This window comes from Pinus tabuliformis, chromosome 5_1 (assembly GCF_031772625.1).
Source record: "Pinus tabuliformis cultivar Carrire ecotype Pingquan chromosome 5_1, CPIR1, whole genome shotgun sequence".
Lineage (NCBI taxonomy): Eukaryota > Viridiplantae > Streptophyta > Pinopsida > Pinales > Pinaceae > Pinus > Pinus tabuliformis.
In genome coordinates this window covers 979,010,571-979,038,437 of record NC_142305.1, presented here as the reverse complement: position 1 = coordinate 979,038,437, position 27,867 = coordinate 979,010,571, and the positions used below count along the sequence as shown (strand labels likewise).

The window sequence follows — 27,867 nt, the reverse complement described above, 5'->3', positions numbered from 1 at the left end:
GGGAGCGGAAGCAGGAAGCGACATTTTAAAAAGCTCCAGGGTCGGGAGTGAATTTTATATATTATATATTTTTATATATTTTGATGCATATATGTCAACAAACGCAAGTAGAATGATGAATTAGATATAAAAAACATACAAACATTGGATTAAACCATATAACATCAATCATCTAGAAGTTATAATCTTCATCAACCACATGTCCACAAGTTACATGTTACAACATATCAAGTCTCATGATATTCATTAATCTTAAAGTTTCAAACTTTCAAAACTCAATATATAACATTTGTCATCACTAAAGTTGTACTTGTAACCATAAAAAACTATAACAAATTTGAAATGAAATGTTTCAACTTTCACGAAGCATCATATTCATAATTCATTACCCATGAGTTAGAAATGCCAACTTCAAACTTAAATTGTTATATATTGTTTACAAAAAATATCATAATAAATATGAAAGAGTCAATAGTTATAAAAAGTAGTAGAAACTAGAAAAGACAAGTAAATCTATTATCTATTGCTTGACCTTCTTGCCACGAAAAATTTCTAATTTCTTCTCTCGCAGTTTACTGGGAGTCTCCTCCCACATGGTCAAATGGCCTTGGTGCTCTTGATTAAATACAAGTTCAATACCCTCTAGGTGCTCTTGCTTATTGGTAGTCTCCCCCAAAGAGAGGGCTTGGTTCTCTTGATTAAATATAAGTTCCATACCCTAGTACATGACAAAATCCACTGGAAACATTGCAATCCCCCCAATCCCTAAATCCTGAAACACTGATAAGTTCGATGGATTTTGAGTGAGATCTAAAATTCTATTTTCTCCATATGAAATCCAATGAGGTCGGAACCACTCTCAAACAACCTGGGTCATTTCATGGTAATGTTAAAAATTTAAATAAAACGATGAAAACTAAGTTACCGGAACGCCTAAAGAATTTCACGAAAATGTGGATCCCTATTTTTTCGAAATGGAAACGGACACGATCCTTGTTTGAAACGTTGTAAAAACATTTTTGTGTCATTTCAAAAAATCGGAAACTTCGTATTTGGAATTGGATATGTTTCCAAGGGATTTTAATTTTTTTGGATTTGTTTTCGGATTTCCGTAGATGGATCCACGAAAATCGTGACCGAAATCCACCCTTAGAATGTTAAAAAACTAAAAAGCATGAAAATTTCCAAGAATTAACTTTTCCAAACAAATGGTATACACATAACTTACACCGAGCAGGATGGCCCATGGAAACATCTAACAAAAAAAATCCAAAGCGATCAATAGGGCTAATGCAAAATGGTTGTTCGTGAAAGTATTGACATCACTGATGCATGTAAAAGAACAACTTGGCCAGTGACACTAGCATAGTTGTGGAGGATGACCTAGTTAATGTGGACATATGAAAGTCGTGGGCAGCTTGTCAACTTACAAAAAAAAACAATTCACATATGGCTTCTCATTTGAGAATATCAAAGTTGTGAATCTGTGATAGATGGACTAACCAAGGAGGACAACCTACAAGTGATGGATGGCTTGTCAGTTGAGGAAAACGTACCTAGTGGGGATGCCCTTCATATTGATAGGCTTAATAATTGTGTTCCTCAAACTTAAAGCAAAAATAAAAATGTTTGACAAACACCATGGCCCAACTTATAAATTCAAGTAATTTTGGTAGATTTATTAAATTCAATTTGAACGGATTCAAGTTCAAATTTAATTGTTGAATAAACTTGATTGTATTCAAATTCATTCATAAAATTCCAGAATAAATACAAATAATTTCAAATGAAATGCACCAGTGCACTGAATTTTATCATATATCACATGTTTTTAAATTTTGAAAACAATTTGAATTATGTATCTTTTCAAACATAATGGAAAATATTATCCTATCCTTTTGCATTGTCAATTTTTTCTAAATTACATTGACATATAATTCAATCATGGACAGAAATCATGTGACTTAGCTGAAAATGATGGTGTCATGGTGAAAAACACCCTGAATGTAAGCAAGATTTGTAAATCATGCATTTATCCTCATAAATGAAACCCACCTCCATTTACAATAATGAAGGAATTATTGTCTATGTGCCTCATATCTCCATATATGGTGATCACATATAATAATGCAAAGAGAATGTTCTATTGAACAAAAGCATAATGCCATTATCTATGTTGTCACAACTACTGTTTTTTGGTGTTTCTCTTCTCCTATTATATGGCCATGGGTTTTTTCTTTACCCTATTTTATAGTCAGTGTAAATCATAGTTTTAAAAACCGGAACCACTGACCGAAGCAGTCCACCTAATAAACCGGTCAAATCGGCACTGGTAAGGTCTCAATGAACCAGTCTTTAAAAATGTACATGAAAAAATTATTTTAATAAAAAAGCTATTCTTAAGATTTAAAACCATGATTCCAAACCAATAGAGACAAAATATGCAAGGTTTGCTCATCTATATACCATGTAAAGGTGAATATATCAAAATGGCATCGAGTGCAATACATATCAACGACAAAATACATAATCAACCAGGCTCTAAATGGCCTCTAGAGTGTGAAAACAACGCTCTAAGTTATGGAGTCATTGACCTACTACAAGTCTACATATCAACGATCAACAACATGATCACTCCTCATCATGATCAAACTCATCACCACTACGAGACAACATATCATCAACATGAGCTACATAAATAATATGGCTCAGAGTTTGGGGACTCCTAAAACTCCTCTACAACTTTAGTAGCAGTAGCAAAAATAGACATCAAAACTACAAATCATTGATCAACATGGTCACTCATGAAACTCATCATTGATTCAAGTTTCAACGCTACTAGAAATACATAAACATCATCAACAAGAGATACATCAATATCATCTAGCTCAAAGTCTTCAGACTTGGATTGCTCAACCTTATAACATGATAGAAATTGAAAAGGTTTAACATGCCTAATCAATGATTTTGGTTTGAGTTAAGGGTTCATCTCCTCAATCTTATAATGTGGTAGAAAAATATTAGCATGCCTAACTAGTTGTTTTCCTTTGAGTGAAGGGTGCATTCTTGTTAAGGCCATGGTAGAAGAGTCAACAATCAATACCACGAACATCAACAAAGTTCAACAATCAATGCAACCCACATCAAGGTTCTTAAAAGGCTTCATGCTCTTGATCAAATTTCAATCTCATACACTCACGCATGATAGAATCAAATGGAAACATTCCAAACCCCCAAACTTTCCATTTCAAACCCCCAAACCATGAAATCTTGAAAACCATTAAGTCTACTAAATTTTGAGTGGAATCTAAAATTCCAATTTCTCCATATGATATCCAATGAGGTCGAAACCACTCTCAAACATCCTGAGTCATTTCATGATAGTGTTAAAAATTTAAGTAAAAGGATGAAAATGAAAATTAAAGGAAATTGCCAACATTGCTAGGGTTGAGATGTGTCAAGAAAATGAGAGGGTAGGCATGTTTTTCTTGGAGGGACTATTTTTGGAGGAAAACAACCTTAAATTTCCCTCAAAACAACTTCAAAACTCACAAAAATGCATTTTGTGGGGTTTATGATAGAGCTGATTGGATTGACCATAAAACGGTCGATTCCGTCCTAAACCAGCCGGTTAGGACCGGTTTTGCTAATTTTTTGGAGAAGGGAGAGGTCAAACCGGGTTTTTCTGCCGCTTTGACCCGGTCGGCAAGTGAACCAGTCGGTTTGACCGTTTATCGATTCAAACTGGCCAGTTTTTAAAACAGTGGTGTAAATTTGTATCTTAGAATGACATTCTGAGAAAAAGCAATTGCTGAAAGGCTAATCAAACTTATACCAAAGCGAGGTAAGAGAGGTTAGGTGGGGATTAAAGGCACATGGCCCTTATTGATGTGTTCTATAATGTGTTGGCTAAAGTTTTGGATAAATATAAGATCGAAACAAGAATTGTCAAGATGAAGAAGCTAGATAATTGATCATGGTATCGGAGGCAAGGTAACTTGGGAGAGGAAGTGGAAGCAGGAGCGGGGAGAAACATTTTCAAACGCTCCTAGTTTGGGAGCGAATTGAGAGCGAATTTTTATATTTTTATATATTTTGATGCATATATGTCAACAAAAGCATGTAGAATGATGGATTAGATATAAGAATAAAAAAAAAAAAAAAACAAACAAACAAACATAAAATCATGGATTGAACCATATAACATCAATCATTTAGAAGTTATAATCCTCATCGACCATGTCCACAAGTTAGTAACATACAACATATTAAGTCTCATGATTCATCAATCTTAAAGTTTCAAGCTTTCAAAATTCAATATATAGCATTTATCATCATTGATCACTAAAGTTGTACTTTTAACCATTACCATTACCAAGTAACCAAACTAGAACAACAAATATCTAACATGAAATGAAATGTTTCACCTTTCAACTTTCACGAAGCATCATATTCATAATTCATTACCAATGAGTTATAATTGCTAACTACAAACTTCAAACTTAAATTGTCATATATTGTTTACAAAAAATATCATAAAAAATATGAAAGAGTCAATAGTTATATAAACTACTAGAAACTATAAAAGACAAGTAAATCTATTATCTACTGCTTCCTCTTGCCGCCACGAGAAATGTCTAATTTCTGAGAAGGTCATGGTGCTCTACTATGACTAGGAGTCTTCTCCTGCATAGTCAAATGACCAAAACCAAAAGCCACATGGCCTCAACATGAGGATGTAGATGGAGGTGACAACAGCGAAGGAAAAGATGTTGGAACTCGAGCACTGCGGCTGGATGGTGAGGGTGGCATGACTGGTCTTGCTTCATCATCATCTTTCAAAACTTTTGTTTGCAATTCTTCTAGATGTAGAGCACCATCCTCCAAATTATATTCCTCTGGGTTGTTGTCCCAAGTTGTATATTATGTATCCTCACGACCCTGATCACAATAAGGACTCAACAACCTCAAGTTGTAGTGTGCCCGACTTTCATTGAGTCTGTTTCTTCTCACATTATGGATGAAGTTGTAGGTTCTCCAAAATCTCTCCGCAGAAGAAGTATTTACAACCTATGAGAGCACTTCTTTTGCCAACTTTGGCAAAATTCCCTGCCTACCATATGCGTCCCACCATGTGATAGCATCAAATATGTCCCTATCTTCCATTACATGCAAAGAACCAAACACTCCAATGCTAGTGAACTATCTGCCTAATTCAAGACGCAGATCAGCACACTCCTCCCTGTCAGGGACCATCTTGTCTAATACTTTCATATATCCCTCTTGTACCTCTGGATCTATATGGGGTTTAGCATTAACCCCACCCCTAGGTGTAGGTTTTCCATACGCCAAGGCATGTAGTGGAACATTAAGTTTATTCCACAATGCATACACACATTTGTGAATAATATCATACAAGTTGGGATCTTTTTCATGAACAAAATCTTTTATTTGGCCCAACATGTTATCCATCTGCTCATACACCTCCCCAATCACTGGTGCATCTATATCTACAAAACGAATGATGTTATAAATCGACTTGGTAAATTGCAAAACTTCCCTCACATGTGCCCAAAACAAACCATCAAGAGTAGTGTACTCCACTTTTCAAAACCCTGCTTGTCAACAATGATTGGAGCCCTGTCCTTTAATACTTGTTAGTGTTGACTTGATACCATACTAGCCAATGACTCTCTTACATTCAAAAAGCACGTGAAGGTGAGATAATAGCTAGCAAATCTAGTCTTCGCAATCTTCAACAACTCCAAACTTGATTAACTGAGGAAAAGCCCATGGGTATTTTCATGATTGGCAATAAATTTTATCAGTTTTTTGCCTCCCTTATACAAATCACCAATCCATTTGTATTGAGGGTTTTTGTTCTTAATAATATCATGCATCAAAAGGTTCATTGTGTGAACCAAACACCCAAACCAAAATATGTTGGGGCATCTATCCTCAATAATTGCTCCCACCGCCTTATAGTTAGAAGCATTATCAATGATGACTTGGATGACATTGTATGGGTCAATACATTCAATTTCTTGAAGTAATGGTTCTGCAATGTTGATGGCGGCCTTGAACTTTTCTGAGTAATCATATGCTGAAAGGAAGATTGCACCACCTTTAGACACAACAAGAACACTTATCAATGACTTTCCTTTTACATTTTTCCATCCATCGAATACAATGGATACCCCATGCTCATTCCAAGAACTTGTCATTTGACCCAAAGCATGTGCTATTTTTGCTTTTTCATTATCAAGTCCCACAGTTGTAGCGCTGTCATACACAGGGCTCTTGTATCCTTTGGGGGCATCATTAATGGCAAAACCATTTCATGCCAATAAAGTGAGTGAAGAACATTGAATGGTATTCCACATGCATAGAGAAACTAGAATTTTTTTGAATGCACATCATTCCTACACCCTTCATCAAGGAAATATGATATGGTTCTACGCTTTAAAGGGATGTTTTTTCCTATGCCTCCATATCCACTGCCTTGGGGTGATGTTGATGGAGTTCTTTGTCTATGTGATTGGGGGCTATCATGTTCAAAGTCACCCTTTGATCGTTTAAATTTATATTGGGCTTCCTCCTCTTCCCTTATATATTTGGCTCTTTGTTGTGTTGTCACACTTATAAAAGTTTTGGTTCCTATTTGTTTACCTCCATCCCATGGCATTGTCCCACAGAGGTGCTTTCTGATACAGGTGTATGAACTTGTGTAATTTCATTTGCAATGGATGAATGTAAATTTAGTGGTTCCACCCCCTTCCCCTACATCAGGCCTAGAAACATATTTCCACAATGAGGTTTGGTTTGCTTTCATTTTCATGCCCTCATCTCCACTCTCCTCTTCCTCCTCACCAAGGTACTCCTCTCCAAGGATTTCAAATCCACAACTACCCACATCTTCATCATCTTCATCATGATCAACAAAAAAGGAACGAACATCAAGAGAATGCCAAGCCATATAGCCATGATGTTTGAAGTTTTAATTCTTTGACCTTTGGTGGAGTTATAGTTTCTTGCCTGCAATAAAATGGAGGAATGGGAATGGGAAAGAGAGAAGAGAACATTTTCATTTAACAATGAACATATAAAAAACACAAATGCTAGATTAGAGTCAAGATCCTACCTCTTTGGCCTTCAATCCCAAGCTCCAATCTCCCTTGCAAGCTCCTCAAGCTCCCAAGAAATTCTCTCAATCTTCCTCCTCAACTCAAACTCCAATTCCAAAAGCCCTCTCTTGCCCTCTCAATGTGAAAATAGTGAATTATGGAATGGGAGGAGGGCCTTTTATTTCTTTTGGCCCTTCCCCTCCCTCCCTTGCCGCTGTGCGGCGCACCCATTTTGCCCATAGGGTTACCATTTTTTTAAGGTGGGGACGGTCAGGAGCGACCACTACCGCCTTAAAAAAATCTCTCCTAGAGCGAACTCAAGCGGTCAAGGAGCAAACGGGAGCAATCGCTCCTTTATGACTCAAACAATGGGCACTGTCTCAAGTCTCCACTAATAAATCTACCAAAGTTCATGTGAATGGTACACTTTGGGAAGCCAAACAGCTATGATCAACCCATTAGAGAACCTCGTTTGTCCTTTTATTTATATGCCATTACAGCAAATTCCCTTGTTTATCTTTCAAGAGTTAGTATCATATTAAAGGCATTTCATTCCAAGAAGGTAATCAACATCTTTGTTAGTTTTTGGTAGCATGGAAGTGCTCTAGCCTTGAAAATTGGTGGAGAGGCTAAGGCACGTGAGTTCTAAAGAACCCAAAAACCATTTGGTGAAATTCCACCCAGATTGTATTTTATTAAAATAATTAATATTTTAATGGGGTCCCTAAGTCTAAACTTAGGGAAATTAAAATATTAATGGGTATGAATCAAAATGTGGGTGAGAATGATCTAGAAGGTGGATCAAGCCATGTTTTAATCTTAGCCATTGATTAGAGACTTAATCTCGGTCGTTGAAGAGTCAATAGGAAAGTATAAAATGGAGGCTTGGGGTTCATTTGGAAACACACACACAGAGATTGAGGAAATTGATTCTCTGAGGTAAGAAGTTCTCAGGAGGAAAATCGATTGGGGAGATCTTGCAGCAGAGGGGCAGTGAGAATCCGGGAGAAGGACTTTCTAAAGAATACTAACAGAGGAGCGGAGAGAGCTTGTAGAGAGGCAGCGCAAAAGACGGGAGAGCTAACGCAGAAAAGTTGTTTATCACGCAGAATCTAGAACTACCCAAACAACTAAAACTGTCGGGAACTGCCAAAATTGTTGTGAACTACCAAAACAGTCGGGACAGCTGACGTAGAGGCAACAAAGTAGCCGGGAGAGTTGACGCAGAAAAGTTGTCTATCCGGGAGAGTTGATGCAAAAAAGTTGCCTATCACGTAGAATCTAGAATTGACGGAACAACAGGGAGAAGAGAAGGTGGCGCAGGGCTGACATAGAGCTAATGCAGAAATAGTTGGGGTTAGCCAGTCTTGTGCCGGATTAGCGAAAATTCAGCCAAGTGAAATGAGGTAAAACTCACTCAGATTTTCCACCAGTATTTTCTGTAAAGGATTGCTACATGAGCATCCTAGAGTTGTATTCAGATATTTCTCCTGCATAATATTAAAACCTCAGAACCACTGCACCGAGTTTCCCGCATTGGGTTTTTTCGGGGACTATTGTGTCCAAAAATAAGTGTGTCCTGTGTATCTTGTTCTTTGCTCTGTTTTCTGTTTCATGAGGTCAAATATTTAATTAGTGTAGGCTACAGAAGTAATTTGCTTCAGTATTCAGAAGAATAATTTGATAATGTATGTTAGACAATCAAGTAGGTGAAGTAGATTCAAATTTGTTGCAATAGGGGTTCCTTTGAGTGTAAGAATTTTCACATGGTATTAAAGGATTGATTTTGAAACAGGAAGAGGAGATCAAGTGCTAAGCAGTAAAGCCAAAAGCTGTACTTAGCAACAATTCGAATCCCCTTGAAGGGATTGCGTAGTGCATGCCGAAAACAGGTCTAAGGAAATCTCTCTCTAAGTGAGATGACAGAGAGGTACGATTTAGAGTTTATGAGTTTGTAGAGGCATAGGGAGTCACGTAGAGCCTCAACACAGTGCTTGAAGGGCGCAGTTTCTGGCGCGGCAGAAATTCGTTGTAAAAGAACGAAGACATGTAGAAGGGGAATTTTCTCCTTAGAGAACTTTCCGCCAAAAAGTTCGAATTTCTCACTTGCTGAGCAGCTGAATAGTGACTAGAGGAGTCAATTCGACAGTTGGGTGAGATGGCAATGCATGGACTCAGAGATCAGGACAAGTTGTAAGGAGCTTCCAACTATGTCATATGGAAGACCAGAATCTTAGCTATTCTAAAGGAATATGATCTCGAGGACTACGTCAATAGTGTTGTAGTTGTTCTTGCTGGCAATGATCAAAAGAAGTACAAGGCCGAGCAGGGGAAGGTGAAGAGGCTCATTCTCGATGGAGTTTGATATCATGTGGTCTCACACTTGCAGAGCAAGTATACAACCTGGGAGATGTGGGAAGCCTTGTCGTCTCTATATGAAGGCTCTTCTGAACAGCGGAAGATGTATTTAGAGCAGAATTGCAGCAGACCTTGATGCAGAAAGGAGAAGGGGTGAACCTCTATCTTCAACATCTTCAGGACACTTGAGACCAGCTTGCTGTAGTGGGGTCCACTCCTAAGCCAACCACAACGGTGAGGATAGCCCTGAATGGATTCTCAGATGAATGGCAAGTTTTCATCCAAAGCATATTGGGCAAAGAAAAACTACCTACATGGGAGGAGATGTCGGCGGCTCTCCAACAAGAGTTAAGCAGGGACCTAGTGAAGGTCAACCTCAGTGGCAGCGGTGGGAGTGGCACAAAGACAAAGGAGGAGGAGGAGAATGCAACTCTAACGTCGAAGGGACAGCATAAGCCAAAGTGAAAGGTGGTGAGCTGGAACACTATGCATCCCAGTGTCCTTTGAAGAAAAAGGACAAGGATGAGAAACATGATCCTAAGGCTGCTTTAGCAAAGATTGATGAGGATGAGTTTGCCATGAGTGCCCACGCATCTCGAGGAGGGAGATGGGGCGATATTGAGTTGTAGTCGAGAGGACTACCTGTGGGCAGGATCCTTAAGAAGTCCACCTCTAGGATCAATTCCTTGCTACAGGAACCCAAGATTTAGCAGTAGCGAGATGGACTTAGTGTCAAATAATGCAGTGGAGTGTTTGGAGGACAGATGAGTGGCTTGGGACCAGAGACAGATCAGCGCAGAGCAAGGTTGGCAGCAGTGCAGATGACATAGTGCAGAAGTCAGCAGCAGCGTAGAAGACTCAAAGGGTCAGCAGTCGTCAAATTCCAACATTCATTGTATTATGCTGAACACAGTTAAATTTAGCTAATTTTGGATGTTTTTTTGGTTGTTTCTCTCAGCATCTAAGTTGCAGTACAGATGCAGTGTTAGCAGTGGCAATGCTAGCAGCATTGCAAATGCAACATTTGAGAGGGAGTTGTAGTACAAATGCAACAGTGGCAGTGGCAGTGGCAGTGTCGTGGGCAGTAGTATAGTAGCAACAGCAACACAGTGTTGGTGGCAGCAGTAATGCAGAAAGGAGGTGCTTCAAAAACAGAGCAACATGCAGGTGGACGTTGTTGCTAGAGTACTTTCCTCGCTAAGAAAGACTGTTAGCTTTTGGTAGCATCAAAAGTGCTCTAGCCTTGAAAATTAGTGGAGAGGCTAAGGCACATGAGTTTTAAAGAACCCAGAAACCGTTTGGTGAAATTCCACCGGATTGTATTTTATTAAAATAATTAATATTTTTAATGGGGTTCCTAAGTTTAAACTTAGGGAAATTAAAATATTAATGGGTATTAATCAAAATATGGATGAGAATGATCTAGAAGGTAAATCAAGTCATGATTTAATCTTAGCCATTGATTAGAGAGTTAATCTCAGTTGTTGAAGACTTAACAAGAAAAGTATAAAATGGAAGCTTGGGGTTCATTTGGAAACACACACTAAGAGATTGAAGAAATCGATTTTCTAAGGTGAGAAGTTCTCAGGAGGAAAATCGATTGGGGAGATCTTGCATGAGAGGGATATTGAGAATCCGGGAGGACTTTCTGGAGAATACTAATAGAGAGGCGAAGAGAGCTTGCAGAGCTGATGTAGAAAAGTTGTCTATCATGCACAATCCAGAACTGTCGAAACTGTCGGGAACTACCGGGAATTGTCGGAAACTGCAGGGAACTACCAGAACAACAGGGAGAGCTGACGCAGAGATAGCCCAGTAGCCGAGAGAGCTAACGCAAGAAAACTGCATGTCACGCAGAATCCAGAACAGTCAGGAACTGCCGAAATAGTCGGGAGAAGAGAAGGTGACGCAGGGCTGAGCCAATCTTGTGCCATATCAGCGGGAATTCAGCCGGATGAAATGAAGTAAAACTCACTCAGATTTTTTGTCAGTATTTTCTCTTGTAAAGGATTGCTATATGAGCATCCTAGAGTTGTATTCAGATATTTCTCCTGCATAATAATAAACCCTCAAAACTGCTGCACCAGTTTTCCCGCATTGGGTTTTTCCGGGGACTATTGTGTCCCAAAATAAGTGTGTCCTATGTATCTTGTTCTTTTCTCTGTTTTCTGTTTCATGAGATCAAATATTTAATTAGTATAGGCTGCAGAAGTAATTAGCTTCAGTATTAAGAGGAATAACTTGATAATATATGTTAGACAATCAAGTAGGTGAAGTAGATTCAGATTTGTTGTAGTAGGGGTTCCTTCGAGTGTAAGAATTTTCACAATTTTTATGTTCATTATGTGGATGACTCAACATTCACTTCACTCCAGAATCATCACAGCAATCAAAGAAAGAACAGTGCGCTGCCTCAACCAGTGTTTTACAACCAGGCCGAGTCAACTCGGAAACGGCCGGGTCAAACCGAGCCATTAAAAAAATTTGCGACCAGGCCAGCAAACCGGCTCGGTTGACCAAGTCAACTATGACTCGGCCTAGTCATCCAATGACCAGGCCGAGTCATAGTTGACTAGGTCAACCAGGCCGAGTCCGTATTGACCAGGCCGAGTCAATGAAAACCGGCTGGGCAGGCATAAAAGACATAAAAAAATTCATTTTTTTGGTATTTTTCAAATGTTTAATGGAGTTTAAGGATTCCAAACTGTTTAATGCAGTTTAAGTCACATATGCTTTAATATGGAATCGAAATCTGCCATATATCTATTATCACTGTTGACTATTCAAGTGTGAAGGGAGCTGAGTTTTGCTGTATGTGTTTCCTCATTCCACAATTATTTCAGATCGTGTCCATTGTTGGAGTGACATGGTTATGCACTGATTTTCTGAGCTGAAGAGTGAAAGGGCTGATATCACTATCATTGTTGAAGATACCAGTGGTCAATCCCTTTGAAATAAGCCCAGGTTCTTCATATCTGTTTAATGTACAGATCTTATAACTTCAGACACCTTCGGATTGTTAACATTCATAACATTATTGATGCCTAATCAAGTTGAAAAACGTTTGTTCTAACAATCTGTTTACTGGTAATTGTCGAAATTTTGGAATTCAGGAACTCAGAAAATTCCACCTCTTTCCCATAATTTCCCTGAATCTTAACCTTAAGAATTTTCAGTCTTGGGGCTGCACTATGAAATAGGAAAAAAAACAGTCAAAACAGCAGACACTATTCCATCTCTTAACAACCCCAATTAGCAAGGCAATCAAGAGAAAATACATCAAGTGTATGCCAACATGTATCAGCACTATAAGGCATTCTTATCATGCATAAAACAGATCTGAAAATCACTTCATGACTGCAGAAATAACAGCAGTAAATCTGCCCTATATTTGCCAAGATTAACGTTAAATGATAAATCATATATATCAGTCTAGACTCTATATATAAGGTATCGTCCAAATTACAATTGAAATGTCAAACGATGCCCTGGATGAGGGCCTACTCTTGCACTCAACAGAATACCTAAGAGACTCAAAGTTACAAAACAAATTAATGCAAAAAGGACCTAAACAGTACTATGCTGCTGGTTATAAGGCCTAAAATCTGCAGTTAATATAACTTTTCCTCAAGCCCTACTACACATGTCCGAGCCCTAAACACTTTACTTGAGTCTTGACTCTTCAGTGCAAATGATTATCCACAGTCAAGCATAAGTCCTGTAGTTCATTGTTAGTGGATGTCGAGTTCTTTGGAGCAGGTCTGTAATAAAATTCTGGGTGTGCAATTGAAAAGGAATCCCAACCGAATCACAAGGGAAAAAGGAAGAGAACAGATCTTAAGGATAAAAATTTAAAATAACCCTAGACTCAAGGTAAAACAACACCAACGGATCAAAAATACAATAAAGTTCTGAAATTATACTCAAAGAATTACCCAAACAAATTCCATTGGAAATTTGGAACACACAAAGGAATACAAATTGAAACCCTTACCTTGACACCTAGAGCTACTGTATATTTTTTTCACTGTTCTGATGATGATGATCCAGACTCCAGAGATTGGTCGAGATGATCTTGGCTCCTCTGGCAGTAGCTACTAGCCAGTAGTAGTGTAGCTGCTAGCAGTGCTGCAGTAGTACTAGTATTGGAGTCTGGTCACCATCACAGTTTACTTTTGTTGTAGAGGCCATTTCTAGCCTCCTTGGTTATTTGTATTTTGTTTTGAGTCTTTGATCATGTATGACAGTTGACTATGTATTGCCATTGGGTACCATTTTGATATAATGGATTGGTTCATGAGCCTACTTTGATCATATGTTGTCTTCCATCTATATTATAATGCTGTGTGTTTGGACTTTGGAAACATGAATGAAAATCTTTAAAATTATGTTTAAAATATTTAAAATTATGTTTTTTTTATAAAAAAAATAAATATTTAATGTATTTTTTACAACGACCGAGTCATTGAAATCGACTAGGCCGAGTCATTACCGAGTCGGAGTCAGAGTCGGAGTCGATCCTCGGCCGAGTCGGAGTCCGAGTCGGAGTCGTAAAACACTGGCCTCAACACCTTTGCAAAAGAAAAATGAGTTTAAGTTATTGAAGAAAAGGGATGGTATTAATGGATCTGGAATTGCCCAATTTTTCGCTCTCCCACTTCTCTCCCTCTCCTATATGTTACAAAATATTGGAGACAGTTTTCAGGATGTTCCTATGGGAAAAGCAGATGGAAAAAGGAATCACATTTAGACAGCTTGGAAATTTGTATATTTTTGAAGAACAGAGGAAGTCTTGGACTAGTATCTGTACACAAAAAGTTTTGGCAGCAGATGGGTGGTCAGATCTCTAAAAAAGAAGCCCCGTGGTAAACATTGACTAGATATAGTATAGGATCAGTTGCTTATATAGTAATGGCAAGAGGACCCCTTTGGGATTTGTGACATAATTGGAGTCCCAGTGCTTGTAAATGATCAAAATCACCCATACTTGCAAGAATTTTGAATGTTAGGTAGAATCTCTTCAGAGAACAATAATGGAGCTCTGACAATCACTGTTGGATCTTAATGACTTGCACCTGTATGTGAAGTCTCATTTATGGAGCTGTACAAAGTTAATCCAGAATTTTTAAACTGCAAACGGTTAGAAGAGGACCTATTTAAAAGGATTACAAATGGACTTTTGGCAAGCCCATCTTCTGTTATGAGACTAAAACACTATATGAATGGGTAAAAGTTGACCAGTTTACCCCCAATAGTAGAAAGATTCAAAAAGGGATGGTTGATTCATGTTACAGAATATTAAACTATGTCAAGGCATACAGACAGAAAGAATCATGTTCAATCCAGGAATCTCAGGTTGTTGATAACCAAGTTTAAGCCAGACTTTAAAATTCATAGCTAACTAATGGTCTGTGCACAAATTTGCGGAAGGAAGATATAGCAAAATATGCTTTATGGAGTTGTAATTAGTCTTCTCAGAATAGATAACTGTTTTACTTATGCTTCTCACCTCAAAACGGCCAATTTTAGATGAAATACTTTTGGATTTCAAACATGACAGTGAAACTAGGTGCTATCAGGTTAACAGGATCACCTTCCTTTGGATGAGATGTAGAGAAACTATTAATGATGATTCAGGTAATCTTCACATTGCAGAGTCTGGTACATTTTAAGCTGATCTAGCAGTGTAGAACACACATAAATTCTCCTAAGCTAGGTACTAAGGTATTCACATTCACTCTGCTAAGTGCTTGCTTATCTTGGGAGGGGTAGTCATCTACAGTTATAGCCAATTAATAATCTCATGTAATCATATTACTTTTTCATGCAATATAAGGGGCATGCCTTTACACAGAAAGGAAATATGAGATAAATATTTACATTGAATTTCTGAACTAGTTTCTGAAGCTTTTGATGTGTCTTCTTATATGATTCAATCGAATAGTAGCAATTTCCCTCCCATTTACAAAGATCTGAACAATCTTTCAACTCCTTCTCAACAAGTTTTCTACCTGCTTCGAGTGATTGAAGAATCCTGCAAGAAATAACAGTGAAGCCCGTTCTAGTAAGGAAGACGAAAACAAGACATCAGCAATCATACTTTTTGTTGCATTGGTTGAGCAAGCAGCTTAAATCCTTATAGCATACTTTGAATCACTGTAGTTCTTTGGAATACTCCTAATCAAAATAAAATTTCTACTCTGAGGTGTACTCCTTTTGAAAAGCACAGAAATACTTACAAAGGTAAGAACTGCACATAATACCCAAAGATGTTGTATGTAATTTGTGAAAGCTTTATAGCAAGGGTTCTGCAAATGTAAGAAATGCAGTCAGTAAAATAGCAGAAGTATCCATCTGAAATGCTCTTCTCAAGGAATTCATTTAGAACATTTCCATTAGACAATAAGCTCCATAATGACAAGTGAATAAATCCTTGAAACTTAACAGGCCCTCTTTCAGTGGATCGCCTAATTATCCCAAAGCCATGTTGCAAGTTAAAATATATATTCACAACTAAAAAATCTTGGGAGAAGTATTAAATCGTAGAATAATAACAAGATTAAGACAGGTAAACTATTACTTTGGCATATCTATAGGGTATGATTCCAAGCAGATTTGTAAAGAAAACTGCCCATGAAACATAAGCAAGAGCTCCAAGCGTTTCCCAAACTCTCCTATGGTCGCAGTTTGCATAAACTCTTCGATACTACAAGTTCACAAAGAAAGTTAGGAAAGATTCCTCAACTCATATATCTTTCAAGTTTCTCCAACAAATACAAGCAAAAATATAAAGCTTGTACCTCAAAATTGTAGAGTTGATTTCCACATCTGGATCAACAGGCATTCTCCGAAATAGTATTGAGTGTAAGGCAAACCACAACTGTAATTGCCAAAACCATATGGTCATAATGGTAAAAATCTAATCACAAAATTTCAAACTCAACTACAATATCAAGTTTATAACTGACCTTCTCAGCATCAACCTTGTGTTGTTGCTCAACTGCATCCAGCAAAGTAGGCCAGCATTCAAATTCAATCTTCCTCCAACGACTCACTAAGGATGATAATGGATTAAGTTCATCTGCAAAAATGAAAATCCTGTGAGGTCCAACAGAAATGAATGCAAAGAACTTTCACCAAATAAGAACCTTGAATACCTTTCAAAGAAACCATTCTTGAAGCAGTTTCCTCATATAGTTGTGATCTATGGAGTAAAAATTGCACACCAATGAGGGCCTGCATAAAGTATGTTGCATGTTTGTCAAAATTAAAGTACAATCTGAAAATGAAATTATCTAAATTGTATTCTAAAGAGATAAGAAATAAAGCCGTGATTTGCTTCCTTGGACGAAGAAACTAACTTTCATTAATGGAGAATTAAGAGAGATGCCAAGAAGTGTCCCAATAATTTGTAGAATCTGCTGCAACATTGGATGTTCATGAAACTCCTTCAGGAGAACATTAACCCTTTCCTGAAGTCTCAGAAGGGGTTCTACCATTAATGCCATCTCGTATGTATTTGAATCCTGCATGCAACCAAAACATGAGATTAAGAGAACTGTCACATTCTTACACTATATCTTCAAACAAAACCAGATGTTCTACAATTATTCATGGTAAATAACCTTGTAAATATTGTATTTTGCATAGGATGACTGGGAAAGCTTCTGGTGCTCCAAACACAAACGCAACAAATGGCCTGACAAAATTTTTTCATCCAATCTTGCAGGTAAAGAATACCCAGTCCCTGGAAAAGTTGGAAAGCACATGAGAAGGATAGGAGGCTCAGTCAGTATAAACAGATTAGCACTTTAGGATGGATGTGATACTAGAACATATTTTTACTTCCATTACTGAAGAAATTGCCAGTCATTTAACATATTGCAAAGAAGACAGTGTACACTTAGCACAACCTTCAACAAATTTCTTGCCAGCATCATATGCGGTGGTAAATGCATGAAGTCTTTCCTCATCTGAGATCTGAACTTTTCCAAACTGCCACAAGATATCGCCAAAGTCAATACCATTGCCAAAAATGTTTATGACATATCGCCCATCTACTTTAAAATCTAAATAGAGTCATTTGATAGAAGATGCCCCATAGTTACATAGCATCAGAAATAAATTATGGAAGTTTTCACCACAAATATTCTATTACAGAACAGAAAAAACTATATGCTCAAAAAAAAATGGTGACTTAACACAAATGTTTCACAAATATCTGGGACGTTTCTTTACAAACATTTTGTTAGTGTATGTTTATAGTCATTCTCAGTTACATAAATAAAAGTACAATACAGTACTTCAGTTTAATAAATAAATTAATGGAAAGACTTCATATAACTTCTTTCCCTCTTCACTCGTATAAATGTAAAAACAATTATTCTACTTTTAATGAACAAATATTTGATGGTTCTCTCTTCCAGCTGTACGATTCCCTCTCTTATTTTCTAGTTTATTTTTCTTACATGGTATCAGCGCCGGGTTGTGAAGAAACCATGACTAAAAGAGACTGAAGGCCCTAGCAACTGGCCTATCCAGTAATGGTCTCAAAAACTGCGTTATAGAGCAGAGAGATATCACATTGAAGTCACCATGCAAATTTTTTAAGGGAGCTGTACATTACCATACAAAAATTTGGAGAAGCTGCCACACAGATTTCAGAACCATGATTTTTAAAGGTGCCATATATTTCTTTACATATTTTAGAGAATGCCGTATAGATTTCTGAACCAATGTTGCACGAAGTGGGGACAATCTTTTGGAAGCGAAGCATCCAATGTTTTCATATAATTTTTTTGCATTTGTATTTAAGAAAAACATCCAAAATACCAACTTAGTTGTAGAAGGTATGAGAACATGCATATTTGTACATAAATCAAGATAGGTATGGCATCCATTGCACATCAATGATTACTTATTCGAGCATCAACCATCTAGAAAAAGCTTAGCATGCTTGATCAATGATTTTGACTTGATTGAAATGTAAATTTTTGCTAAGGCCATGACAAAGGAATTCAACAATTGAATTAACACCACCAACACTAGCGTACATATAGGGCTTGTTTTTCTTGATTAAATATTAATCACATACCATCATACATGATATAATTTAATAAATTGCCACAATCCCATTGATCCTGAATTCCCGAAAACTGTTAAGTCCGCTGAATTTTGAATAGGATATGAAATTCTATTTTCTCCATATGAAGTCCGATGAGGCTGAAACTACTCTCCAACATCCTGAGTCTTTTTTTTCATCATTTTACTTTAAGAATTTAATATAACCATGAGGGAGCATCAATGGAGCACCTTGGGAGTGTCCAAAAAGTCCTAACCCAACTTAAGTCAAAGAAAAAATTAAAATAAAAATAAAAATTTAGAAATCAAGCCCCCTAGGAACAGCCCATCTCCCTCCGGATCCGTGCCCGAACCTCCACAGATCCAAGGTGGATCCTTTTCCGGATCTGCGGAACAGGAATTCGGACCTGTACGCAGTTCCGAATTTCTAGGAATTGCTTCAAAACGGTGGAACCAAGGATCCGATTTTCGGATCCGCGATTCCGTCGGAGGATCGCCCAAGGATCCGTACAGGATGCAGTTCTGGGCTTGAATCCTTGTGGGGGGGAAGGATCATGCAACACTGTTTTGAATCATTCTACAGATTTCAGAGCCACCATACAAATTTCAGAGCTGCCATACAATTTGAAAGCAAACTCATGGATTTTCTTATCAAATTTGAAGTCTGACAACAAGTCATACACCACTGTCTGGACAGGATTTAAAGAGTCCTTTTAATACGGTCGTACAGCTACCATATTGTCCTATCAGGAGTTTTTTTTAATAAACCATCATTTATTATTTGTTATACATTTATTATTTCAAGGATATCAGTTCTTTTTGCATTGTATAGATAAATTATTTTCTTTGTGTCACATTATGGCCACATTGTGTAATATTGTGCTTAAGGCAGTCAAAATTTTAATACATGGAAAGAGCAGATGCTTGCTACATTTGAGTACAAGTGTTTGTAGTTTGAACAAGCTGATTTTGGGAAAGGAAATCCAGAATTAATCCTATAAAGACGCCCAAGCAAAATATGATGTAAAGAATAGAGAGGCTGCCAGGATTATTAGACTTTCCATCATGAATGAAATGCTCCCTGAAGTTCAGACTGGGGAAGATGCATTCACCATTTACAAAATATATGGAATTGCATGAAACCTCTGATAAAATAGACACTTTTTCTTGAAGAATATTTTGTTTTCAATTAAGAGGGAAGAACATGATTCTATTCCAGATCAATTATTGAACATTAAATATATCAAAGACCAGTTGAAGGTTATTGATAGGAAGGTGGAAGTGTAAGATCTTGTTATTCTAACTCTGAAGAATCTTCCCTCTTATTTTGGAAATTTCACTGAGATTGTATTCTGAATGATCAGTTTGTTGAGAATTCTAGGGCATCAAGTTGTTATGCTTTATTAACAGAATTCTCTTTTAACTTGACAAGTTCTTGTGATGTTTATTATGTTAGCCCATCATCATTATTAAGTTCTTTCTATCATCAAGATAAATGTCAAACAAGAAGATCACAAGTGCAAACAACAGACACCAGATATAGGCTCCAAGCCAGCGCAAAATCCCTCAACATGGGAAAAGCTAGAAATCTTCTCTTCTTATAAAATTTCAAGGAAAACTTCCAAGACAAAGACACAGACCAGACTTGCAAAGATCAAGCCAGCCACCAAGAATATATGCCACTGATGCTGTAACATCTCCAACCTGTGAAAACCCTAGATCAAGCCATCCACAGAAAATTTCGCTTTTCTGGAGCAGAAAACAAACTTTGCATAAATCAGGCAATTTCCTTTCATCTTTGCTGGCCTTCTCCTTCTCTTCTAGCACCCTCGCACTTCATTTCCAACCACGGAACAGAATTATGATGAGGTGTAGTGTACCTTAATAGGTCAAAATCCTCTTTTATTTATAGCCATTGCATAAACTAGAAGGGCCTCTCTACGACGACTTCCTCTTGGGGTCTTTCTAGACCTTTCTATACAACAAAAATAATGTCTTTTTCTTGATACAAATGCCCATTGGGTCTTTTACATCATTATGTTGACTTTGACTCAAGACTAAACCCCTAGAGCACACAATGGGTGCTGGACCTAGAACCAATGACCATGGGCAAGAAACCCATTCTCAAAATAAATATTTTTCTTTTACAAAAATATTTTTCTTCCGTTGAGAAATCTGGGGCAGCTAGTGTGAAAATTCCTTAAACCGGACTCCCTACTGCAACAACTGATGATATTTCTCCTACTTGTTACATTTACATGAACAAGTTATCCTACTGAAAACATCGAAATACATACACTGCAGCCTACACCAACTAAATAATATGCCGAAACAAGAAACTGAACAATAGAGAAAGATACACACAAATGACACAGATGTTTTTGGAAAAATGTCCCCGGAAAAACCCAATGCGGGAAAATCGGTGCAGCGGATTTAAGGGTTTTATTATTAAGCTGAGGTATTTTTGAATACATCTACTGGATGCTTTCCCGACAATCCAGTTACAGAGAATATCACTTGGAAAAAGAAATTAGTGAGATTACGTCACTCTACACTGCAAGTCTCGGCTGCAACCAATGAGTTCCTGGGCTATTTATGCGCTGCCCCTGTTGGGACTGCATTAACCTTTAAGGCTCTACATCCACTGTCACCTCTGTTGGAGATCGATTTGCCTCCAGGAGCTGATTCCATCCCTCTCGACTTAGAAACGTCAGCCTCCCAGCAAATCCCAGACTTCGAGACTCTATGTTGCTCTGCGTGGGGCATGCGTGAGCCCTTCCTGGCTCTGTGTCACCCTCTTTCGCTTCTACGCTACCTCCTCTATGGGTCTCTCTGCCTCTCTACTAAGTATTCTTCGCTCTAGAGAAGATCCTCCAGCCAAAACTCCCTCTACCCCTCACTGTGTGATCACTACAAATCATTGTATTGCCTCTAGCTTCAGCAATTCCATCTGACTGATCAACTCTCTATGTGTTTTCCAGATGACCCTCAAGCCTCCTTAAATAATCTCCTCGTTGACATTCAACGGCCCAGACAAGAAGTTAATCAATGGCTAAGATCATTTATGCTTGACCCTTGTCTTCTTCCAGAAGTTACACCCACAGTTATATTAATACCCCATTAATTATTTTATTTTCCTAAGTTTAGACTTAGGGTCTCATTAAAAATAATTAATTATTTTAATGAAACTGTCTCCGGATGGAATTTCCCAAAAGGCTTTCTGGGTTCTTTGGAATACATGTGCCCAAGCCTCCCTGCAAAATTTTGAGACTTAGAGCACATTTGATGCTACCAGAAATCAACATCTAGATTTAGGTGACTTCTCTTCTTTGATAACTGCTTGTGATGTATTTTCACTGAACTTGACTAGCTTCTTCTTTCACTTGGTTATTATTAGTGTTTTCTATCATCAAACAGCTATCAAACAATGAAGATCCATATGACAAGGAGACACAAAATGTAGGTTGTCAACCAGGTTCAAAACCTCTCCTCTTGAGAGGAAAACCCACAAGAACTCTTCTCTTCTTATAGAACTTCAAATGACGAATTCCAAGATCTATGACCCTTGACCAAGACTCCTCCAAGACCAAGTCAATTTTTTCTCCCTGAAGCACTTCTTTCTCACAAAGTCAACTCTAGTCAAATTTGCCTTGTAGTAGCTGCAACTTCTCCTTCGACAAACCTATCACTACAATTGCAATTTCGGCCTTCCTTACTTGCATTTTTCAGCCTGATTGTTATCCCTGCAATTTCGCACTTGTGATCAATCTAGGGCAGAGTTCGAGTGCTCCTCTTCACTTGTCTTGGGCTTATCTTCTTAGAACTTTAGCGTGCAAGAATGATCCTTTGCATGCTATATTTTGTATCCTTTAAGGTTTGCAATACTTCACTTTAGAAACCCTAATTGCAGCCCACACATGTGAGAGATTCTGTCCAAGAACAGTCTTCCAAAACCTTCGTTCTTCCTCCCTTTCATTACTTCTCTTCCTCGGTGGCTATTCCTTGTCTTCTTGAGCTTATGGTCGAACTTCTTTTGCTGGTTGGATGATTCAAAATGAGGTCAAAGTCTACCTTCTATATAGGCTTCTTAAGGTGGTCGAACAACCCTTCCATGAGGCTGACTTGTCACTTTGTACGCCGACTACATCTCCTTTGAAGGCCAACTTGTTTCTTGCATGTTGACAAGGTCTTGGAGGGTATTTTACTCTAATTTTGACTCAAATATATTTTCTTTACAATATACAACATGCCCAAAAGGATTTTCCATGCATGACAATGATTCAATTGACTTGTTGACTAAATGAAAAGCCCTAGAAGCACTCAATGGGTGCTTGACCTATAAAAATAAACTTGAGCATGAAACTTATGAATCCAGAATAACAATAATAAATTTATTTTTCCCTTTATATCAAATAAAATCATGATTACATAAGTCATTATGAAGACTGAAACTAGTTACATATTTCAACATCGTTTTCTTTCGTTTGATACGTACAATAATAATTACATCAATTCATGGTCCAAAATTCCAAATACAATTATGAAGACCGAAACTAGTTACAACTTTCAACAGAGTTAACATTTGATCAACTTCGCAATAGGATTTTGCACAAAGATAGTTGGAGGAAGCACTTTGGAAATAATAGTGTTCATGATACTTTAATCATAGACTTCTCAATGAATTATAAAAGAAAAGGCAGGGGTAGAAAAACTACAAGTGGGAAGAAAGAAAGTGACAAGGAAAATGATTAAGGGAATCTGAAGACAAAATATTTTCGAAAGCTTTTATAATTGAAAGCATTGTAAAAAAAGCAAATTTTGTTGAAAAAATTTACTAGATGACAAGCTCAACTCAAGGGCTACTCAAACCGACTAGAAGCATGAGAAAGTGGTTGAGCATAATAACGAGGTTGAATGTTATGTTTTTATTATTTAAAGCTAGGAACAAGGAGGCTCATGTCAACAAGAGTGATTGGTATATTGATTCTAGTGTTTCTTGTACTTTCACCAACAGAAAAGATTGGTGTCTTCATCTTAAAGAAGATAAGGCAGTCTTAGATTCTATCATTTTTGTAGGCGAGGAACATAAAATTGCTGGAAAAGAAAATGAGCAGATAGAAATGCAAGGTAGAAAAAGTTGTTTTTTTTAATGTATCATTTGTCTCGAGATAGGATAGGAATATTCCTTGCAACAAAGGAAAAAAAAAAGTTGTTATGGGTGTTGAAGAGCTTGGGATGTTTTGCTTGGTGAGTGTTGATAAAGTTCAGGAGCATGACTTAATGGCTAGCAGTGGGAAAGACAATTGTTCACTTTGGTATCAGTTGCATCGCCATATCAATTTGTGTTATCTTTCTTTTTTAACTAATAAGAAAATGGTGGATGGTCTCCCAAATATTTTGGAAAAGGAATACAAACGTCTCTTGTTGGGATCAATTTTGGCCTTCTTAGAGATTTTTCCCTACCTAAAATTCACCTTGTATCTTGTGGAGATGTGTTCTATTGAGGATTAATTTGTGTTATCTTTATTTTTTGACAAATAAGAAAATGGTGGATGGCCTTCCAAATATTTTGGAAAAGGAAGACGAACATGTCTTGTGGGGATCAAATTTGGCCTTCTTAGAGATTTTGGCCTAGCTAAACTTCACCTTGTATCTAGTGGAGATGTGTTCTATTGAGGATTTTTGCTTACAGAGCTATTCTTTGGTGTTGGAGATGTCATTTTGGAGCAATAAAGGATTAATTCACGCATCCTATATTGTAAGTGTGTCTTGTATTTGATGTATCTTTTATAGCTTGGGGTTATTGTATGGAATGGATAATTGTCTAGGGTTTCTATGTCGTCATCATTATTGAAAATTATTCTCTAGAATCCTAGCAATAGTATTGCATGCATTACACACTATAGAATTTTTATCTCAATCCCATGAGTGAATCTTTCAACTAGCACTCCTCATTGTCTTTGCTCCCTCATAAAAATGATAGCTAGGATTTAAAATGTAGGGTTTCATAATTCCCTTACTCCTTGTTCGGGTTTAGTACTTTTCTCCTAAGTTAGAAATACTGTAGACTCCAACACCCAAGGTCAAGGCACTAGGAGAATTTTTCTCTTAATCATCTTCTTCCAACCGGCAGCTAGCAACCCCTGACAGCCACTTGGTAGTCGAGTGATGTACCATCTTATCCTTGTAACTTGCATCAACCATATGTTTCGTTGCCCATTTTTCAATAGCACATGTTAGAAGGTGGGAAATCCACTGCAAAAGGTATGTTATTCATTATGCAATCGGGTGGTTATGCTAGTTTCTCATTTGGGCATTTGGCATGGATTATTGGGTGACTTAGAAGAAGGAAGCATTTTGACCATGGTTTTGTTCTCTCACCGTAAATGGGGGGTTCATTTTCAATCCTAGTCTAGTGAGACCTCCCCTAATGGTCCACATCTTTAGGAAGGGCCCTACTTGGGAAAGCCCGAATGAAATTGTGTGGTCTTGTTTTCCCCATTCCATACTTATCACTTCACTCCATACATTATGAACCCTATACTCCACCTCCCATCTCTGGGTCTACATGACCATGGGTTCACAAACTTTTAGCACATAACATTCCCTTGTCCACATATAGATCACGCCTGGAAACTTTGCCACAAGAGGTTGATGCAGCGAAAGGAAAAGTAAAAAGCATATCATGGCCACAAACAAGAAACAAATGAAAAATAAAATTATAAAATGCAAAATATAGTCAAGACATTAATATTAGCATGTGGGCAACAGTCGATCATGAGCTCTACCCTTTATAATTACGGTCATTACCCGGTAGCTAGCACCAATGTTGCCCCATCATATCATAAAAGGAACCCTTGCATGTCCCAATCCTTGGTGGACGATGAACTACCCCACCACTAAGGGGGTAACCACTACTACAAATCATTCACAGCATGGTCTCATTTCCTAGAGCTTCGAACAGTAATACAAAGAAAAATCAAGAAAAAGAAAAAAGTAATAAGAGGGGTGGAAAAACAAAGGTCAGGGTAACTCATGCATACACGATTGCTCCCTCCTCACAATTGTAAGCCCAAAATGTGGATTTCCTCATTATTGTTACCCCTTTGACCATGGCATATGGTCCTGAAACTGCTTGTTCCCCCCTTTATTCCATCATTATTCACAGGACACCTATGATTGGTGATTTACTAAGGACCTGTCTTTCACCTTGGGGGTTGGGAACACCTAAGAGGATTGTTTATTAGCCACTCCTACCCAGGGAGAACACAATGTTATGAACATAAATTATGTAAAAATAGATAATACATAGATAATAAATAATAATCATAAATTATAATAATATAAATATAATAATAAATAATAAGAAAATTAACTAATGGTTAGTTAGTTAATAATGAAAAGGCATGTATTAGAGAAATGCCTGTTAGTGAAAGGGTACTTACTTGGCTATATATACAAGACCCGCATTCTCAATTGTTCTCGTCCTACACCAATTGGAAGAGTCATTATTGCAAAAGAATCAATCTGCCTAGAGTCAAAAAGGCATTGTTTGGGAGGTATAGGAGTCTTTGTTGGGATGATGTCATGGTTGGGTTGTAGGTCATAGTGTGATTGGGTGTTCGGTCAAAGTCATTGTAAATCATAGTGTATTGTGGATCATTGTCCCTGGTACGGGAATCCACACTCTTGCCTCATTTCAGTCATTATAGGGTGGCAGGGAGGTGTTAGGCAGGTGCATGAAGTCGCCTATAGGTTGGAGCCTGTGAACACTTCAGGGGGGTAAGGTTGGTCTAGGGTGTTGGGGCATCCATTCAGTTGATTACTAAAGAAACTAGGGCATTGGGGCGTCCTTCTAGCGAGAGCTGGAGAAGAATGATTCTATAGAATTCTAGGAAGTTGTTACTTTCATTTCAATTGGAGCTGAAGATTAAAGAATTTATTAGAAAAACGTTCGGTGGTTTTTGACCCAAAGGGGGTTTTCCACCTAAAATTTTTGTGCCTCTTGTGTTCTTTTATTCACTGTTATTACTGCATAAACATTAATAATAATTGAAGATTAACTAATGCTCTGAAAAGATTTAAAAGTGCTAATTGCTAAGGAATATTGATTCACCCCCCCCTCTTGGTATTTTTCAACAACTTCGATTGCTCCCTTAGCTGGATAGCGAAAGCTACTCCAAGCTACCCTCAGGAACTCTGCCACCCTCCAAAGACTGCGTCACCCTCTATGGCTCTGCGTCAGCTAACTAGCTCTCAGTCTGCCCCACGAAAATTCCTCAGCGTTGCATCATTAGCCCAGCGTCAACTCTCCAATCCTCTGCGCTGCCTGTGTCAACCTTGTGCTGCCTTTGCATCAGCCTCTTAGCCCTCTGCGTCCTCTGCGTTGTCCTCCTCAGCCTCTGCGTCAGTCCTAGTTGCCTTTGCGCCAGCCTTCCAAGGCTTTGTGTTGTCTCTCTGGCACTCTATATGCCTCTCTCCTATGTATTCTCGGCCTTCTACCAAACTATCGCTCACTGCAGCAGGTCACTAACTCGATTTCTCAGCAAACCCTGCCCCAGAAAATCGAATTCCTAATCAACTTGGTGTCTCATATGGACCCTCAAGCCTCCTCTTATACTTTTCCTGTTAACGATTCAATAGTCGAGATTAAGTCCCTAATCAACGGCTACGATTAGATTTGGCTTGATCCTCATTATTTAGAACTTTCTCACCCATATTATATTAATACACATTAATATTTTAATTTTCCTAAGTTTATACTTAGGGTCTCATTAAAAATATTAATTATTTTAATATCTCTCCATCCGAGTGGAATTTCCCCAAATGATTTATGGGTCTTAGAGATCTCATGTGCCTTAGCCTCTCCACCAATTTTCATGGCTAGACCACATTCGATGCTACCAAAAATCAACACTCCCTCTTAGTGAGGAATGTGCTCTAACAATGCTTCACTATAGAAAACATCACACTTATCTTCCGCATCGGTACTTCTGTTGCTGCTTGGTCCGTTGCCTCACATCCCCTGCACTGCTACTTCCTATACTGTTGCCCATGACACTGCCACTGCCACTGCTACATCTTTACTGCATCTCCCTCTCAATATGTTGCCCCTAACACTGCCACTGCTAACTACTGCACGGCTACTCAATTACCGAGAAGTAACTGACCTCTCCCAAATGCTGACATCTCGGTCAGTCTAGAAGCCTCGTGATACTGAAGCTGCCTCTACTGCTATCATGTGCTCCCTTTGTTGCTACTGCGCTGCTGCATACACCTTTGTGCCTCTCACATTGTTGTAACC

At 38.0% G+C, this 27,867-nt stretch overlaps 1 protein-coding gene across 2 annotated transcripts in view; it reads right to left on the bottom strand.

The window, feature by feature from the left end:
- LOC149168004 (midasin-like protein) overlaps positions 1-27,867 on the bottom strand; it is a 394,853-nt gene that overhangs the window by 10,993 nt on the left and 355,993 nt on the right. For both annotated transcript variants that reach the window (XR_016260986.1, XM_089433292.1), the window contains exons 53-61: positions 17,396-17,477; positions 17,108-17,229; positions 16,844-17,008; positions 16,640-16,718; positions 16,451-16,563; positions 16,283-16,362; positions 16,063-16,188; positions 15,722-15,790; positions 15,363-15,516 (exon numbers count right to left, since the gene is read on the bottom strand). Coding sequence is in view for 1 of the 2 variants with exons in the window: in XM_089433292.1 (XP_089289418.1) it covers positions 15,363-15,516; positions 15,722-15,790; positions 16,063-16,188; positions 16,283-16,362; positions 16,451-16,563; positions 16,640-16,718; positions 16,844-17,008; positions 17,108-17,229; positions 17,396-17,477 (990 nt within the window). In the remaining variant the exon portion in view is untranslated. The remainder of the gene's footprint in view (positions 1-15,362; positions 15,517-15,721; positions 15,791-16,062; positions 16,189-16,282; positions 16,363-16,450; positions 16,564-16,639; positions 16,719-16,843; positions 17,009-17,107; positions 17,230-17,395; positions 17,478-27,867) is intronic.